Genomic DNA, 17,004 nt, shown 5'->3' with positions numbered 1-17,004 from the left:
CAGAAAAAAACTGCAAATAAAACTGCTAACCTTATTTAATTAAAAATAATAATTTATGAGATCAGGCTCTCGGGAATAAGAAACTGAAAGTGATTTGGGTCTATGTGTTGAAGGGACACAATAAGTGCTTTCTGGAAATGCTGATGATATTTGAAATCAACATCCACACAAAACCACACAAGTAAAAAAACAACACACATAATTGCTCCGCCCTCAAAATAATGAAGACACAAGTTTATAGATACCAAGCTTAAAGGGCATGTAGATGAATGTGTCTTTATCATAGCTGTGGCCAAGCACAATAATAATGCAACTAAAGTAAAGATTACACTACAGTATATAAGATAATATAATACTTTATTCAACCCCAGGCAGAAAAATTTGAATTTGACAGCAGCAATAAAACAAGTGAAGAAAAGTATAGGGACTTTGGAGAAAAACACATCTAAGCAAGACTATGATGTTAGTCATATACACCAGCGCCAATACACCAGCTCCATATAAACAATGAGCATAATCATGAAGCCTTATATTGCGATTATTTATAAACAACAGCAGTAAATACTGCTGCAAATCTTTACACTAAAAAACTAAGAAGCATAAAATACATTTTGACTTATCTTATTGCAGTCAAATAAAAAAAGATGTTAAATGCACTTCACTAACTAATCATTTGTTAGTACAGCATATTTCTATTTTACTTAAGGCTGTTTTTAGGTATGATTTAACAAACTGTTTTTTCAGTGTGGATTAAAAGGCTGCAAACTGAATGTGCAAACTGAATAGACTGTGCACTTCAGAGAATATAGCCAGAAAGTGTACATAAGATGCTTTAATTTCCCATCAGTTTAAAGCACCTTTTCCACTTTTGTATTAGCCGAACGTACAATCTGATCAACTGCCTTTAAAATCAGAACATCAACTTCATCCTTTGTGTCAATCTCCTCATGGTAGTTCTTCACTGGGAAGATGTAGCTCATCGGTACACCCACTTCAATACTGCATTTCTCCATCTTAACAGAAACAAAAAATTGAAGTCTTTCAAATCTGTAATTACAAACAACTACAACAGCAAATAAACAAATTGTGTAATTTACCAGGGTTTTGATCCTCTTGCTAGTGTAGATCTTCTTCAGATCATTCTTCACCAGTGGACATGCTTCATCAACTTTGGTCATGACAATCACTTGAGGAATCCCTACAGCGATTATAGACAATTATAAATCATATAGATTATAATGTACCCATTCTTAAAATTTTTGGATTAAGAAAGACAAACAATTATTAAATCCATTTTAAAATGTATAATTTTTATAAAGTAACGTTATAGAAATTGTCAAACACCTAACGTTTTCCCTTTCCAGTGGTAAACCAAATGGTTAATCTGAGCTACTAACTTACATTTTACTACATATACACACTGTTAAAAATGTCTGTAGAAATTACAGTATTACTGGCAGCTGTTTGTTCATGTTCAAATGAACATTAAACATTAACATAACTTTTATCTTTACAGAATAAAACCACAAAATAACAGCCTCATGCAAAGCAGTCTGGGAACCAAAATCTGAAGAAAAAAAACTGAAAATGGTTGATGAGGATTTCTGGTTCCCAGAATGCTTTGCATGACGCTGTTATTTTATTATTCTGTAAAGACAAAGACTTGTTAATGTTTAATGTTCATTTAACTTTGAACAAACTGTTGCCAGTAAATAACATACATTTAAATATACAGTAGTTACTGGCAACAGCTGCATAACTACAGCAATTCTTTACAGTTTTACAGTGCACACTGTATAGGTCAAATACACATTATCTAATACAAATTTATATTTTTTTTATTTAACCTTTATTTAACCAGGGAAATCTTTTGAGAACAAGTCTCTTTTGCAAAGGAGCCCTGGCCAAAAAAGCCGCAATAAAAATTCCACATAAAATAGTAATAATAATAAATAGTAAATACAACAAATATTCAAGACAACAACAGTAACAAAAAAATACACATACATATCAAACATACAAATACATATAACAATGGCTAAAAATAAAGTTTTACCATTTTCACTGATTCTCTTACGGACAATCTTCAGCTTATCAAAAATTTGTGCTTTTATTAAATTGACTGAATCTGCAGCGATGACGTAAACAAGGCAGCAAGTCTTGTCAGAGACCGAAGGGGTTTGGTTGTAATGTGCATCTTCAGAAGTGATTGCTTTGCTTTCTTTGAACTAGGTTTGTAAATAAGGTACAAAATAGAAAGCATGAGATATTGAACACATACAAATCTTTTGGTAGCCTAAAGGGTTTTAATGTCAAGTAAATAAAGTAGATCATTACTTTATAGTCCTCTATCACATGGCCATTTATGGCGTTGATGATGTCATCTACTTGTAACCCAGATAACGTTTCAGCTTCTAAGCCCATCATATCACCGATGACAAAAGGCAACACCTCTTCACGTTTATTTTTTACTTGATACATGTTGAGCTACAAACCAAGATCAAAAACAGCACAAATCAGTTTTGAACAGAATATTTCCAAGTATATATCTTTGAAAACAAATTTTCAGCAATAAAACAATACATACTTTTGCGGTGAGACTGTGACTCATACCAGCAGTTGCACCAGCAATTGCTTCATTAATAATCTCTCCTTGAAAGGCGCTGTTAATCGAGTTTATGAAGCTGGATTTTCCTGCTCCAATTTGTCCAGCTAGCAGGATCCTGACGTTTCTTACATCTGGATTATTCACAGAGAACTTCTCTAGCTTTTGTATCAGCTCTTTCTTTTGGCTGTGCAATAACAAAAGACAAGTTTTTGTGCAGATTCTACAGTAACATGTTGAGATGCTGTCTAAACTCTGCTGTCTTTCTTTATGTTTATACAACCACAAAGTACTAAAAATGCTCTTCCTTTTCATTTTTGCATACAGACAAAAAAGTTGTCAAGATCAAAAACAACTAAAAACGCTGTATTGTGCATGCCAGGCCAGATGTCACACATCTGAACATGTTATAGACATGAGCATGATGTCACCATATTCACAAATAAGCATTTTTGAAGTTTAGAGAGATGATAATGACATTGTGTAAATAAACAGCTTTTGCAGCGCTATTATTATGGTAGACAGAAAAGTTTACTTTAATATATCCCTTTTACAAACTTACCTCCAATCAAATGTTCTCCATGGTTTTTCTAATTCTAGAGGAAAAAATACAGATGATTTAAACCATTTTCAGTTTTCATTCAGAGAGAATGCATCAGTTTATGAAAGTAGAGCTTTGGTTATTTATAACCAAGGGCAGATTTGTGTTCAGCAATAGGGGTTGAACTGTGAAGTATTTAGTTGAAACACGCAATTATTTAAAATAAAAATGAACATAATTACATTTATGGACCTGATCAGAACACATAGAAGACGGGAACCAGTTAAGTGGGTGCTTCTCAACACTTAAATTGTTCCTCTCATGTTCTCTTAAGTGGTCATATTAGTGGTCATGAGATTTTCTTAAGATGTAAAATAAATATATGGTGTCCCCAGAGTGTGTATGTGAAGTTTTAGCTCAAACTACTCCACAGATAATTTATTATAACATGTTAAAATTTCCACTTTGTAGGCCTGAGCAAAAGTGTACAGTTTTTGGATGTGTCCTTAAAAATGCAAATGAGCGGATGAAGTGCAAACACTGATCACAAAGATAGTTAAATCTCAATTGTGCTGTCAATTATTTTTTTCCTCTTTCTCTCTGCCCTAAATAGAAGTGTCGTGGTTGGATAATATAGATTAAGGGGCGGTATTATTGTCATTGACTTGCTACCTACCTCACAAAACAGGGGAAATTTGAAAGACCTAATTTTTCAAAAGCTTGCAGAGAATGGTTTATCAAAACAAAGTTACTTGGATGTTATTTTTCATGTTTTCTAGATTGATAGAAACACTGGGGACCCAATTATAGCACTTAAACATGGAAAAAGTCTGATTTTTACTCTATGGCCCCTTTAAAGTCACCATTGTGGTGATCAGTGTTTGTTTTAGACTCTTTAGTTTGTTTGGACTCTTGACCCTTGAGGGTTTGTTTGCTAGTTTTCCCCTGGTTGCATTAACTTTGAATGTATAAGACACATTTGTTATGGTAATGTAAAATTAATAGTGCAATTTTGTGGTGGTTTATGCAAAATAATTAAGATCATCATCTAATTAATTTATTTACACACTTAAAAAAGTTTATTTTTTGTCAAAATGAGATCCAGCACTCTCACAGTAGTTTGTCATTACGGATTTTTAGGAACTATGCACAAAAAAACTAACTGTTATAGGATGCACACACATCAAGAATCAGAGTATGAATCTCAACAAAGCTAACAATTAAATGAAGAACTTTATGCTGCAATGCTGGGTATTAACAAATTCTCATCCAGGACTGCCAGCATGCACTGCGGCATGAATAAATCATTTTCTTTGTCACCCTTGTTGGGATTCATACCTTGATTCTTGATGTTTGTTGGTCCCAAATATGTAACTTAAAATTCCATGTAAACATTACTTAGAAAATTCTAGTTAAAGCTGCAGATTTTTCTTTTAAATTTAATAGCTTTTTCTGAGTGAAAATTGTTTTTTAGCTTTTTCAAGTAAATTCTACTCCAACAAAATTTCAGTGCACACCAAATTAGCAAGCGAGCGTGCTAATGGTTCTCATGTCAATTTATGAATGAAAGCGGGAAAGCTAAACTTCTGTCACAAAACAATGTTGTTACATATCCTCAACCTCTTTTTGAAGTGGGTATACAGAAATCTTTGACCTTTCCTAGTGCGTATACGGCGTCACGTAGACTACACCACTCTTCTATGCAAACTTGACACACATAGAATTCTCCTTCCCATTTCACATCATCTTTTCTACTATTCATGTTATTGTAAATGTAGAATAATTTTAGATCGACTAGTATATTTAATATTTTCGTATAGAAATATAATATTCAGGTTAGAGCACTTTTAAGATGTCTTTTATTTTAATGTAGTGGGTCTATGAACTCTAAAGTATGTGTTTACTTTATTTGTATAATTAAATTAATATTTTTAGTGCTTAATGCACTTTATATTTGATAATCTAGAATGTGTTTCCCAAAAACATTGTGGGCCTGAAACGATTATCAAATAATTGTCTTTATAAGCAATATTCCTATTCCTTGCTGGTGGAATGATCTTCCAAACTCTGTCCAACCGATCCCATCACTCACAGCATTAAAAAAGCATCTAAAAGCGGATCTTTCTATGAATAATTAAAAGGAACATATTGAATGTTCTGCCTATTTTAATAAAACCATAAATAATAATTAAGTGATAACATATTATAAATAATAATAAATGAATTACATTTATAATTTAACTTGATTTTGCATATTCTATCCCATACAGTTCATAACATAGACTTTCAATAGAACAGAATGCAATAAAGTAAAATATTAAAATAGTATTTAATTTAATGCAGATATGTAACAGTGTTGGTAGTGTCTTCAATGTATCTAAAATAAGGCAACCTTCTTACCCGTGCCAGGCAATTCAGGTTTTGATTCTCCTTTTCCCATTTTTTATTGTTGTTTTTTCCTAAATCATAAATATATAATAATATATAATATAATATAATATAATATAATATAATATAATATAATATAATATAATATAATATAATATAATACAAAACAATATCAGTCCTTTCATGTATTTTTGGAGATTCCGTGGGACACACATCTGTACATTTTTAATTATTGAGACACAGTTAAACATCTGAATTAAGACCCATACAGACTGGAAAGTGAAGTTTAAAAAGAGTGATAATGAAATAAATACATTTGAATATTGCTCACCTGGGTTTATTTCTAAGAACTATAGATTGTCTGAGCTGTAGTTTGTGGTGCTGGTGTTTGTGATTTCTCTTGTGTGAGTGATGCAGATCTCAGTCTCTAACACACTGATGTCGACTCATTCAGCTGTCCTTACTGGACACAATAAAACTACTGCAAAGTTTAAATAGGCTAGTTTGATACTTTCACTTTTTATATAATGCACTGTTTGTGATGTAGACTAACCGCAATGCAGATATCTGTTTAGACATAAGCCTGGTTTCACAGACAAGGCTTAGCTAAAAGCAGAACTAAGCCTTAAAGGGGTCATATTATGAAACTTTTTGAGATGTAAAATAAATATTTGGTGTCCCCAGAATGCGTATGTGAAGTTTTAGCTCAAAACACTTCACAGATATTTTATTATAGCTTGTTAAAATTGCCACTTTGTAGGCCTGAGCAGAAATGTGCCATTTTTGGGTATGTCTTTTAAAATGCAAATGAGCAGATAAAATGCAAAGACTGATCGCAATCATGGTGGTTTGTTGTAACTGAATCAATTATGCTGTCAACATTTTTTTCTCTCTCTCTTTCTCTCTCTTTCTGCTCTAAATGGCAGTGCTGTGGTCGGATAGTGCAGATTATGCAGGCGGTATTATTGTAATAGGCCTTGCTACCTATCTCACAAAATAGGCGAAATCTGAACGACCTAATTTTTCACATGCTTGCAGAAAATGGCTTATCCAAAGTTACTGGGTTGATTTTTTTCACGTTTTCAAGGTTGATAGAAGCACTGGGGACCCAATTATAGCACTTAAACATGTAGAAAGTCTGATTTTCATGCTATACCAATCTTGGTGCGAATTATATATTAACCAAATAGTGCTAATTTAAAGGGTCCATGGCATGAACATGTTAGCATTGCCACTTTGTAGGTGTGAGCAAAAATTAGCTCATTGAAATTTAGCCCCCCCCCCTTATCATGTCATAAGGAGCTCTTATTATAATAATACCGCCCCCTTAATCTGCACTATCCAACCACAGCACTGCCATTTAGTGCAGAGAAAAAGAAAAAATAATGGACAGCACAATTGAGTTTGAATTGCATCAAACCACCATCATTGTGATCAGTGTTTGCATTTCTTTAGCTCATTTGCATTTTAAATGACTCACCCAAAATGACACATTTTTGTCCACACCTCAAAGTGGCAATTTTAACATGTTCATGTCATGGGGCCTTTAACACTGGGGATATTGCTGTGGTGCAGTATGTTGTTCAGTAAGTAAACTTCAAGCAGGGTATGAGCATTCATAAACACTTATGTGAGTATATATTAATTCTCAAAACAAGCTTAGTTATTTGCATGCATTTTTTGTGAAATTTAAATTAAGTGTTTGCACATCATTTTTATTGCATTGACTGACCTATGCATCTGTCTGCCCTGCACCACTGTAAAAAAGGATTTTTTAATTTGTAAATAAAGTTACCATTATCTTAGTATGTTTTACAAACAAATACTTAAATGTTACGTTTATTTCAATGAGTCATTTGCAGTTTCTTTTTTTATTTTTTGTTCTCAAATACATTGGTAAATTTTAATTGAATTGCTCAAGTAATATTAACTTTGTGTTTTTTTATTGAAATCAATTGGATGAAAAAATGACAAATGCAAGAAAAAGATACTTACAAACCCAGATAATAAATGCGCATGCAAAACATATTGCTGTAGAAAACACAATTCATTTAAGAAGTTTAGATTTTGATGTTTTGTTTCATTTAAAGTCACCATTATAGTGATCAGTGTTTGTTTTAGTTGGAACCTTGACCCTTAAAGGAGCATTTCACCCGTCGAAACATTAATCTCTATTAAAAGTGGATCATATTTGTGGTCGAAATGTAACATAAATTTCGAATTTGGTGCCTATTTGACAGAGAAAAGGGGTGTTTGTAGTCTCACCCCCTCTACAAAGATATTGGACTTCCTTCTTTCAATGATGCAAAATGATGATTTTTACATCATTGAAAGAAGGAAGTGCAACACTGAAATCCATATTTCTCCCGTCTCAGGGGAAACAGAGGAAATGATGCATGACCATTCAAAAACATGACTGGGTTTTTAACTATTCAAAGCTTAATGCAAATGGGTGTAGTGTCCCTTTAAAGGGGTCATATTATGAGATTTTTTTAAGATGTAAAATAAATCTTTGGTGTCCCCAGAGTGCGTAAGTGAGGCTTTAGCTCAACATACCCCACAGATAATTAATTATAGCATGTTAAAATTGCAAATTTGTAGGCCTGAGCAAAAGTGTGCCGTTTCTGGGTGTGACATTTAAAATGCAAATGACCAGATGAAATGCAAACACTGATCACAATGATGGTGGTTTGTTGTAATTGAAACTCAATTGTGCTGTCAAGTCCTTCTTTTCTCCCTCTTACTCTCTGCATTAAATGGCAGTGCTGTGGTTGGATAGTACAGATAAAGGGGGTGGTATTAATATAATTTGCCTTGCTACCTACCTCCCAAAACAGGCGAAATCTGAATGACCTAATTTTTCACATGCTTGCAGTAAATGGCTTACCCAAACAAGGTTTATAGAAGCACTGGGGACCCAACTATAACACTTAAACCTGGAAAAAGTCTGATTTTCACGCTATGACCCCTTTAAGATTTTGTTTGCTATTTTTTTTTCTTGGTTGTACTTTGTGTGCATGAAGCACATATGGTTGCTTGTTGGTCTTTTGGTTGAAATACCGTTTCTGGTCACAAGATGGGGCTGTAATCACATCTTTGGAGGTTCTTTTTTCTAGCTGGTGTAGTGATTTGAAGATTTTCTATTTAAAGAGTATGATTATTGTTTTTGGACATTTTTTTGGACATTTTTTTACAAATGCTAAGTGAGCTTTTTATTTATCTTTTGGTTGTGCAATTTTAAAATATTTTAATTTAAGTTATTTATTGTATTTTTAGTGTCCTTTTGGTTTTATCCCACAGTTGGACTTTTCCATATTGATCCAGAAAACCCTTCATTTTAAACCTGAAGATTTACACTGTTTAACGACTTTGCCATTTACAGTTTTTCTCAATCGTTTTGGTAAATTTCTCAAGTCATCCTCGACATCTGCAAAACAGTAAGTGCATTTCTCAAAACATTTTGTAAAAATAGCAAAACACCATCGATAACCTGCAAAAGCCACTCTCTTACTCAAAATCCTTAGTTCATCTCTCAAAATTACCTGAAACTCAAACACCAGAACCACACACTAAATCTCCAAAACCATACACAAATTTTTGGCCTTTTACTCAGTTTTCAATTTTAATAAAAACATTTTCTACATTTGGCCCGGATCCGTTTTAAGCCCCTTCCCTCCCTTATAGAGACGTTTTCTGATTGTGAACCAGATCCGTGCCAGATAGAGGTTTCAGCTTAAACATCTAACTGCCATCAGTTCAGTATTTAAATAATTTTACAGATCTGGCCCAGATCACTTTTCCCATAGATAACCGAAAGAAATCCTTTTTTACAAAGTTACAGTTACAGTAAAGACCAGTGAGCATGGCCGGACTTACCATTGGGCTTGAGTGGGCTTAAGCCCAGGGGCCCCGGCCAATAGGGGCCTCCGTGCCGGCTTGCGTTCGTTTGATTTGTTCAGTCGTTTTCATTTTTTATTTTACAGCCTATTGGTTGGTGATGCATTTAATTCGTTAATATATGTCAGTCTTGGTGCGGAATATGACGCGCTGAGTTTACTGCTTTTGAAACCCACAGATGCTAGTAGCGAATACGCGAAATGAGAGTCATAAATGAGCTTTACAGATAACGAGAAAGAGCAAACGCGAAAATGAAGCGCTCCGTATGAAAGATTACTAGAGTAGGTCTTGTAACTCTGTTTTTTTTCTTGTTTGTTTGTAATCTAACGTGATACGCAGCAGGTATACGCAGTATACCCACTAGGAAAGAACAAGGATTTCCGTATACCCATTTAAAAAAGCGTGAAAATACTTAACAGTGTGTGACAAACCTTTGACACTTTCATTCATAAATTGACATCTGAATCACTCACCATTCGCATGCTCCACTTGCTACTTTGGCGGGTTGAACCTCATATACAGTCGGCTATTTGGTATTTGGTACATTTGACTTCATGCGGCACTGCGCGATCCGATCATTATATGAAATCAAATTATCACGGCGGAAAAGTGAATGTAAAGCAGACGGGGGTATTCATATGGTTCAACAACAGCCAAAAAATGACATCAGAGTACCGCGAGAGCGATTCGAGAAATCACACGGAGAAGTCTGCTTTCTAATCGCTCTCGCGGTACTCTGACATCATCACCAAGCGGTCTGCGTAGCGCTAAATGAAATCCAATCTGCTCGCAGTCTGCAGCTCACACGACACTGTAACCAAACTGTGAACGAGTGGAGCAGAGCTACGAAACATAACAAAATCCGGAGAGTTAACCACGCACATATGTCAACATTTAAATCATCAGTCCAGTTTATTACTTCATCTGGAGGTGAGGATTCACTAATTCATGGCCATGTTGATGTCCTGATGGTTTTTGATATATCCATTAGCTAGCCTACCTGTAGTTTGTCTTTCAGCATGTTTGCTTGTGCTTAACAGAATCACAGTTTAAACTTCTGAAAAGTGTTCATTTTTATATCTACGTTCAAGGTTTTAATGTATTACGTTCATATCAGACGCAAAAATTAATTAATGATCATCTTCTCCACTTTGGTTTTTGGTGTCTAATATTACATGATGGTCTTGTCATAATTATTAAATAACATCCTAAAATCTTTTCTTTTCACTGCACCACTTAGGCTATATGCACAAAATACGCTTGTTGATTATGTTCATAACTTTATATGGTGTGTAATGGTGAATGTTAATCAAACATTCTCTTCTTAAGCTAAGTCTAACACAATGATTTTAAATGTTGTTATGGGGTATTTTTAATGTGCATGATTAATTTGGATTTGTGACATCCCTAAAATACATGATTTAATTTTAGACTGGGCTTATGTTCTGCTAGAGATATAGGGGCAGTTTCCTAGTCAGGTTTTATCCTAGTCCAAGACTAAAATGCATGTTTGATCTGTCTTAATTTAAACACACCTTGCACTGATATATCTTAACATATATCATTGCCATTGTTTTGTCTCAAGATGCACACCAGTAATGTTTTTGTAAGGTTTGTTTGTAAAAACTAATTGAATGCCCTAATATAACCTATAGCAATAGGCCTAGTGCTAGATTAATCTAAACCCTGTCGGGAAACTTCCCTAAAATGTAGTTCTATGATATATTTTTTATTTTAGGTTGTTTACTGTATGTGCACTCTCAGTAGATAATTTACACAAGCTGTCACTGGGGTGGTACCCTTTCAAATAGTACACCTTTGTACCTAAAGAGTGCATATAATGGGTACAAATGTACCTATATCTGTACCTAAATGGTAAATATTAGGACCCATTTAAAGGGTACCGTCCCAGTGACAGCTTTTGTACCTTTTGTTCTGAAAGTGTAGGGCCCAAAATTTATTCAAGCCCAGGGGCCTCCACCCTGTTAAGTCCTGCCCTGCCAGTGAGTGATTTTCTCTTCTTCTTTTGTTTAACTTTAATGACTTCAACAGGTATTGGGCAGGCTTTAGACAGAATACAATAAATTGTTTACATTCGGTTAAGACATAATCAGTTGTTTACCAAGATACTCACTAAGACAGTTAGGGGGCGTGCACACCAACGCTTTTACGCCCGCGGCCGGCGCATGTTTTCAATTGTTTTCAATGGAAGCTCAGCGTTTTTCAAATAAGCCAGCAGCTAGCAGGGTTTTTTTCGGCGCTGAAATCCGGCGCAGAGAGTTGAGAAATGTTCAACTTTGGAAGAAAAGCTCCGCTCGTCAATGTCAGTTCTCACGCGGCCGTCCAATCACAGTGGAGGTGGGGCGGGACAAGTATCACAGCAACCAACCGTCTCACAGATGACGTATCAGAGCTACCAAAGCGCTTAGCTGAGGAAAGCTGGCACTCAGCTGAAAAACAGCTGGCATTCGGCGTCCTCAAGGCGTTTTCAGCCGCGTTTAAAAGTTTTGGTGTGTCCAGCCCCTTACATTCACAAATGTTATGTAAATGTGTTTGTTTAAGCCAAAAGACAAACATGGGCTTATTTAAACTCTGTGCACTCGCGCTACCGGTGGATGAAGCGTTGTGCCGGGCACGATGCATCGGGTTTTCAAGTTATAGGCTGTAAATCTTATCATTACACAGCAGTATATTATACAGTAAAATAGTCAGCGTTTCATTACTTATATTTTTTTTGCACTTCCACTTTCTGAGTAATCGCGCAGCTGTCCTCCTTTGAGTTACACCCCTGTCTCTGATTTGAATTTTCATCTGGGAATCAATTTGACTTTATCTTACTTAATGGGGTGCAGTGCAGACCTGTTGGCTTGTGACATCACACTGCGAGATCGATTTAAATGCATACCGAGTCATTTACTGTTGAATCGGTCTCGCGGTGCTAAGACATCACATGCAGAATGAGCAGACAAAGACCTCAATGGTGGTTATGGCCATGCACACTGCAAAATCCTGGGAGTTAAATTAACACTGCTCAGTGTTTATATAGGTCCACTCTCCAGAGTGTTAAAAAAGTAACACCGGAGAGAGTTAAAAGCTACAATCTGTGACTTTATTCTCTCTATCACCATCTCTGTTTGAAAACTGAAATTGCATTTTACATCTTACTTTTACATCCTACTTGAGTTATTTTCTTAACTTAGGATTAGATGTTGGCTGTTTCATGTAAAGTCACCATTATTGTTATCAGTGGTTGTTTTAGTAGGACTTGACTCTGTTAGTTTTTTCTAACTGCTATATCTTAGTGTGTTTATAACACATTGTTATAGCAAAGAAAAGGTTATTGTGTGATTGAATACTGATGATTAAAACAAAATGTCAAACATAATCATTTAATGAACAGATTTATTAATATAGTTTTCCCCCCTTTATTAATATAGTTTTCTATCAATAATAAATTACTACAGTTCAAGGTCCAGAACTCTCATAGCAGTTTGTCATTCTAAAGGACTTTGATAGTGTGCACAAAAACATTAACCGCTGAACAATGTAGATACAAAGACATCAAGAATCGGAGTATGAATCTCAACAATGGTGACAAAGAATATGGTAAAAAAGTTCATTATTTATTCATGCCGCAGTGCATTCTGGGAGTTCTGGATGAGGTTTGTAATTTGTTAATACCCAGCATGCATTGCAGCATGAAGCTTTTCATTTTATTGTCACCATCGTTGTGATTCGTGCTTTGGTTCTTGGTGTTTAAGTGTCTGCATTAGACTGCAGTTAATCTGTAAGTGTCAGTGTTTAAAAATGGTTCAGAATGAAAAACTGTTATGAGATGGCTGGATCTCATACTACAGTATCATATTATTGACAGAAATAAACACTTCTAGTAAGAAGTCACTAAGTTAATTACTTTTTAAGAGTGTAATTTGAAAGTATATCCATAGAAATGCACTAGTGTCTCCTCTTTGGCCACAAAAAGCATGCTTTTACCACATGCAATTATAACAGCCAAAAAAGTTGAAAAGCTAAGACTAAGACTCAAGAGTCCAACTAAAACAACCACTATTCACAATAATGGTGACTTTAAATGAAACAGCCAACATCTAATCCTAAATTAAGAAAATAACTCTACAAGTAAGATCTAAATTCTTTTTCGAACAGAGATGGTGATGGAGAGGATGGGGGTCACAGATTGTAGCTTTTGGCTCTCTCCGGTGTTGCTTTTTGGCACTCTGGGGAGTGGACCTGTGTGGACGCTGAGCAGTGTTGATTTGGCTCCCGGGATTTTGCAGTGCACATGAGTGAAAAAAATACAGCAGAGAAGAATGTCTATTTTAGCGTGAGATTTTTTTTTTTAAGCGTGAGAGCGTGAGATTGAGGCTGAATGCGTGACTGTCACGCCAGATGCGTGAGAGTTGGCAACCCTGATTTTCTAGGTTGGGGGTTAAGTTGACTGCATGCAGCTTAGCTGTCCCTTTATTATGGCTCAAGTTATGCTAATCTTTTCCACATATAACAAAAAAAAAACATTGTACTTTAGACTCTTGACCCATGTAATGATAGATACTATTGATAGTATAGGGAAGATCAGTCTTTATGAGATCAGGCTGCATTTACAGTAAACTGAAACTGAAAATGTGAATTGGGCCACTGGATTAATGATACACCAGGTGCTTTCTTGAAAATGCTGTTACAGTTTTTCTCAGTTGCTTAAACACATTTCTTGAAACTATGCCTCATATTCTCAAAACAGTTAACACAATTCCATAACATCTCAACCAATACTCCAAACAAAGACACAATCAATGTATGCATTAGCACATTTTTATTCATTCATGTGCTACCAGCACATCTGTAATAATAATAATAAAAATATTCCTCCTCAACACCCGATCTTTGTTCTGGGTCAGGCCAGAGAATCTCATCCACATCACAGGCTATATTGGCTGTAGCCAAACAGCGACGGTAAAATCCTCTTGCATGATCCACCCCACTCCAGTTTACAGTTTTTTACAATTGTTTACACACTAAAATATAAATTTCCACACAATTTGCAAAATTCTACTCCAATGAGCAAAACACCTCCACAGATTTGCACAACATAACACACAATGTTTGCTTCACCCTTTTTGCAAAACATTACACACAGTGATTTGTAAAACTTTACACACATTTTCACACCTTATACACAGATAACGTTTGTGAGGTTACTTCCTTGTCATTACAAAGCCCTGGATTGCCAATTACCACACTATTGAATGAATTGGATAGTCACATCCACCAAGTGTGGAAGCACACATGTGCTAATTTGAAAACACAGCACTCAGGTGTGCTATAAAAGGCAACTTTAATAAAAATGGAAAGAATAGAAGAAAAAGAAAAAGAAGACAAAGAAATGTAATTGGACACAGAGCAATCCCCAATGTGCCAGGGAAGCGAGGGGTAACATCACCCTTTGCACTGCTATTACACAAAAAGGGGTCCTCCACCACCATGCAAATATGGGATCCTATAATGCAATCTAATACTTGCATTTCTTGACAGATTGCACAAGATTGTCACAGCATTAAACCAAGTGGACCAGATGAGGTACATTGTCATTTGGGACAATGTCTTATTTCATCGGGCTGCTCTGGTCCAGAATTGGTTCCATGAGCACCCTGAATTTGAAGTCTTATACCTTCTCCCATACTCCCCCTTCCTGAATCCAATAAAAGAGCATGGTGGTGGAAGGTATATGACATGTGGCCCTATGATCGTGTGCCCCTCATTCAGGCCATGGAGGAGGCCTGTGATCATATCGAAGCAGCTTCTGTGCAGGGGTGGATTCGTCACATGAGGCGATTCCTCCAACGGTGCCTTGCCAATGAAGACAACAGGTGTGTTCGACTTCATACGGCGCTGCGCAGACCGATCGGTGGCTGACTTAAAGCAGTGCATTCCGGTTAGTATTTTTGTCCGACTTCAGCTGGCGCTGCAGGCACGTGACTGTGTCATATGGTTTTTAAGTACCGCGAGAGCGGTTCGAGATCAGCCGCCTGAGTTAGCCAGCGCATTTCCCGAAGATGAGCTGCACGGGCTGTAATGACGACACAGCTGTTTCACCATTGGTCGGATTCACCACATGACAACATTCACGTGTGTTTCGTGCTTATTATCACGCCCTCAGTTCCACAAATGCTCACAAATCTGTATTTTTATAACAGTTAAAGCTATTTTCATGTAGTCGCGATGTTATATTGTGTCATCTTTATCAAATAAAATGGATAAAAAACATAGACCCCACTACATTGGTATTTAAATAATATATGCTTATGTTAAACTTTATTCTTGTAAAAACAGATCCTGTAAGCCTCTTCAGTTCCACTCATGCTCATACACGGACATTCAAAACAGTATAATTCACTTTTTATGTAGTTTACATCTTACAAATCATGTTTAATGCGATTAAGCAAGCAAACGGCACGTGATCAGCCATGTCTGACGTAAATGCAGCAACCTACGGGAACCACAGCGCGTCCGACTTCACGTCTCCGTTTTCAGCTCCTCCCCGCCTGCACGCGGCTAATCTCGCTGATCGGTTACATCCAGCCGCAGCCGATGTCGAACACACCTATAGCCTGTGATGTGGATGAAATCTTATGGCCTGATGCAGCCAGACGGAGAGATGATGAATAGTTACAGTATACTTGTTTCTTTTACAGAAGTTTTTCTTCAGAGTCAAAGTGTATGTACTTCATGCATTATTTTTTATTTGTCTACAGATGTTATTTGTTTCAATGATTTCATTGTTGGTTGATTACTATAACTGACAATCGTAAGAAATACTGTAAGTATTGAAATAAATAAATGAAATATTCATTCTGCAGCATCAGTGTTGTGCAGTGCTTGTTAAGTTTATAGTAGGCCTATTTGTGTACATTCTCCCCTTATCTCAAACTAATCATGAAGATTGTTGTGGGTTTGTCACAATTTTTTATCTAAATTATCCCTTACATAACAATGTCTGGACAAAAATCTAGCACATGCTATCTCCTAAAATAATTTTTTTACAAATGTGTTTTTTATTTATCACAGCAGTGTGAAACTGGCTGCAATAGTGTCTGATCATTGAGAAGTGTGTTGGTTGAAATGAAAACTAATAGCATTTTCACAAATATGTGTATATGTTTTGACTGAAGTGTGTATGTTTTGACTTAAACGTGTCATTTTGCAAACAATCTAGGAATTATGCAAATTGAGTGTGGTGTTTGGATAACTGTGATTATATTTTGATAAAAAGAACCCAGTTTTCAAAATTGCGTGTAAACAATTGAAAAAACTGTAAATGAATGGTTATTTTCAAATCCAGTCAACATTCAGAATGGATTGTGTTGACTGAACTAATTAAGACAAATCAGGTAAATCTGTGGACTTATGACAGCTATGTTTCCTGACAACAAAATGCTCATAATATTACTGTAATTTTTACAAAATGTAATTGTAAGATTTGTTCAATGCATTACAGTGAACTTTTGTAAATTTTACAAATCTTACCTGTATACAGAATTTCTTTGATTAATTAACTGTT

The 17,004-nt window shown here is 35.6% G+C and overlaps 1 protein-coding gene across 1 annotated transcript in view; it reads right to left on the bottom strand.

The window, feature by feature from the left end:
* Positions 1 to 344: 344 nt before the first annotated feature.
* Positions 345 to 17,004, bottom strand: part of LOC129445461 (interferon-induced protein 44-like) — an 85,604-nt gene continuing 68,944 nt past the window's right edge. The window contains exons 3-7 of the mRNA XM_073866230.1: positions 2,588 to 2,792; positions 2,338 to 2,487; positions 2,057 to 2,228; positions 1,098 to 1,198; positions 345 to 1,013 (exon numbers count right to left, since the gene is read on the bottom strand). Of these exons, the coding sequence (XP_073722331.1) occupies positions 849 to 1,013; positions 1,098 to 1,198; positions 2,057 to 2,228; positions 2,338 to 2,487; positions 2,588 to 2,792 (793 nt within the window). The 3' untranslated portion in view covers positions 345 to 848. The remainder of the gene's footprint in view (positions 1,014 to 1,097; positions 1,199 to 2,056; positions 2,229 to 2,337; positions 2,488 to 2,587; positions 2,793 to 17,004) is intronic.

This window comes from Misgurnus anguillicaudatus, chromosome 3 (genome assembly GCF_027580225.2).
Source record: "Misgurnus anguillicaudatus chromosome 3, ASM2758022v2, whole genome shotgun sequence".
In the NCBI taxonomy this organism is placed as follows: domain Eukaryota; kingdom Metazoa; phylum Chordata; class Actinopteri; order Cypriniformes; family Cobitidae; genus Misgurnus; species Misgurnus anguillicaudatus.
The sequence above is the reverse complement of the archived record's forward strand: the minus strand, read 5'-3'. Positions and strand labels throughout refer to the sequence as shown.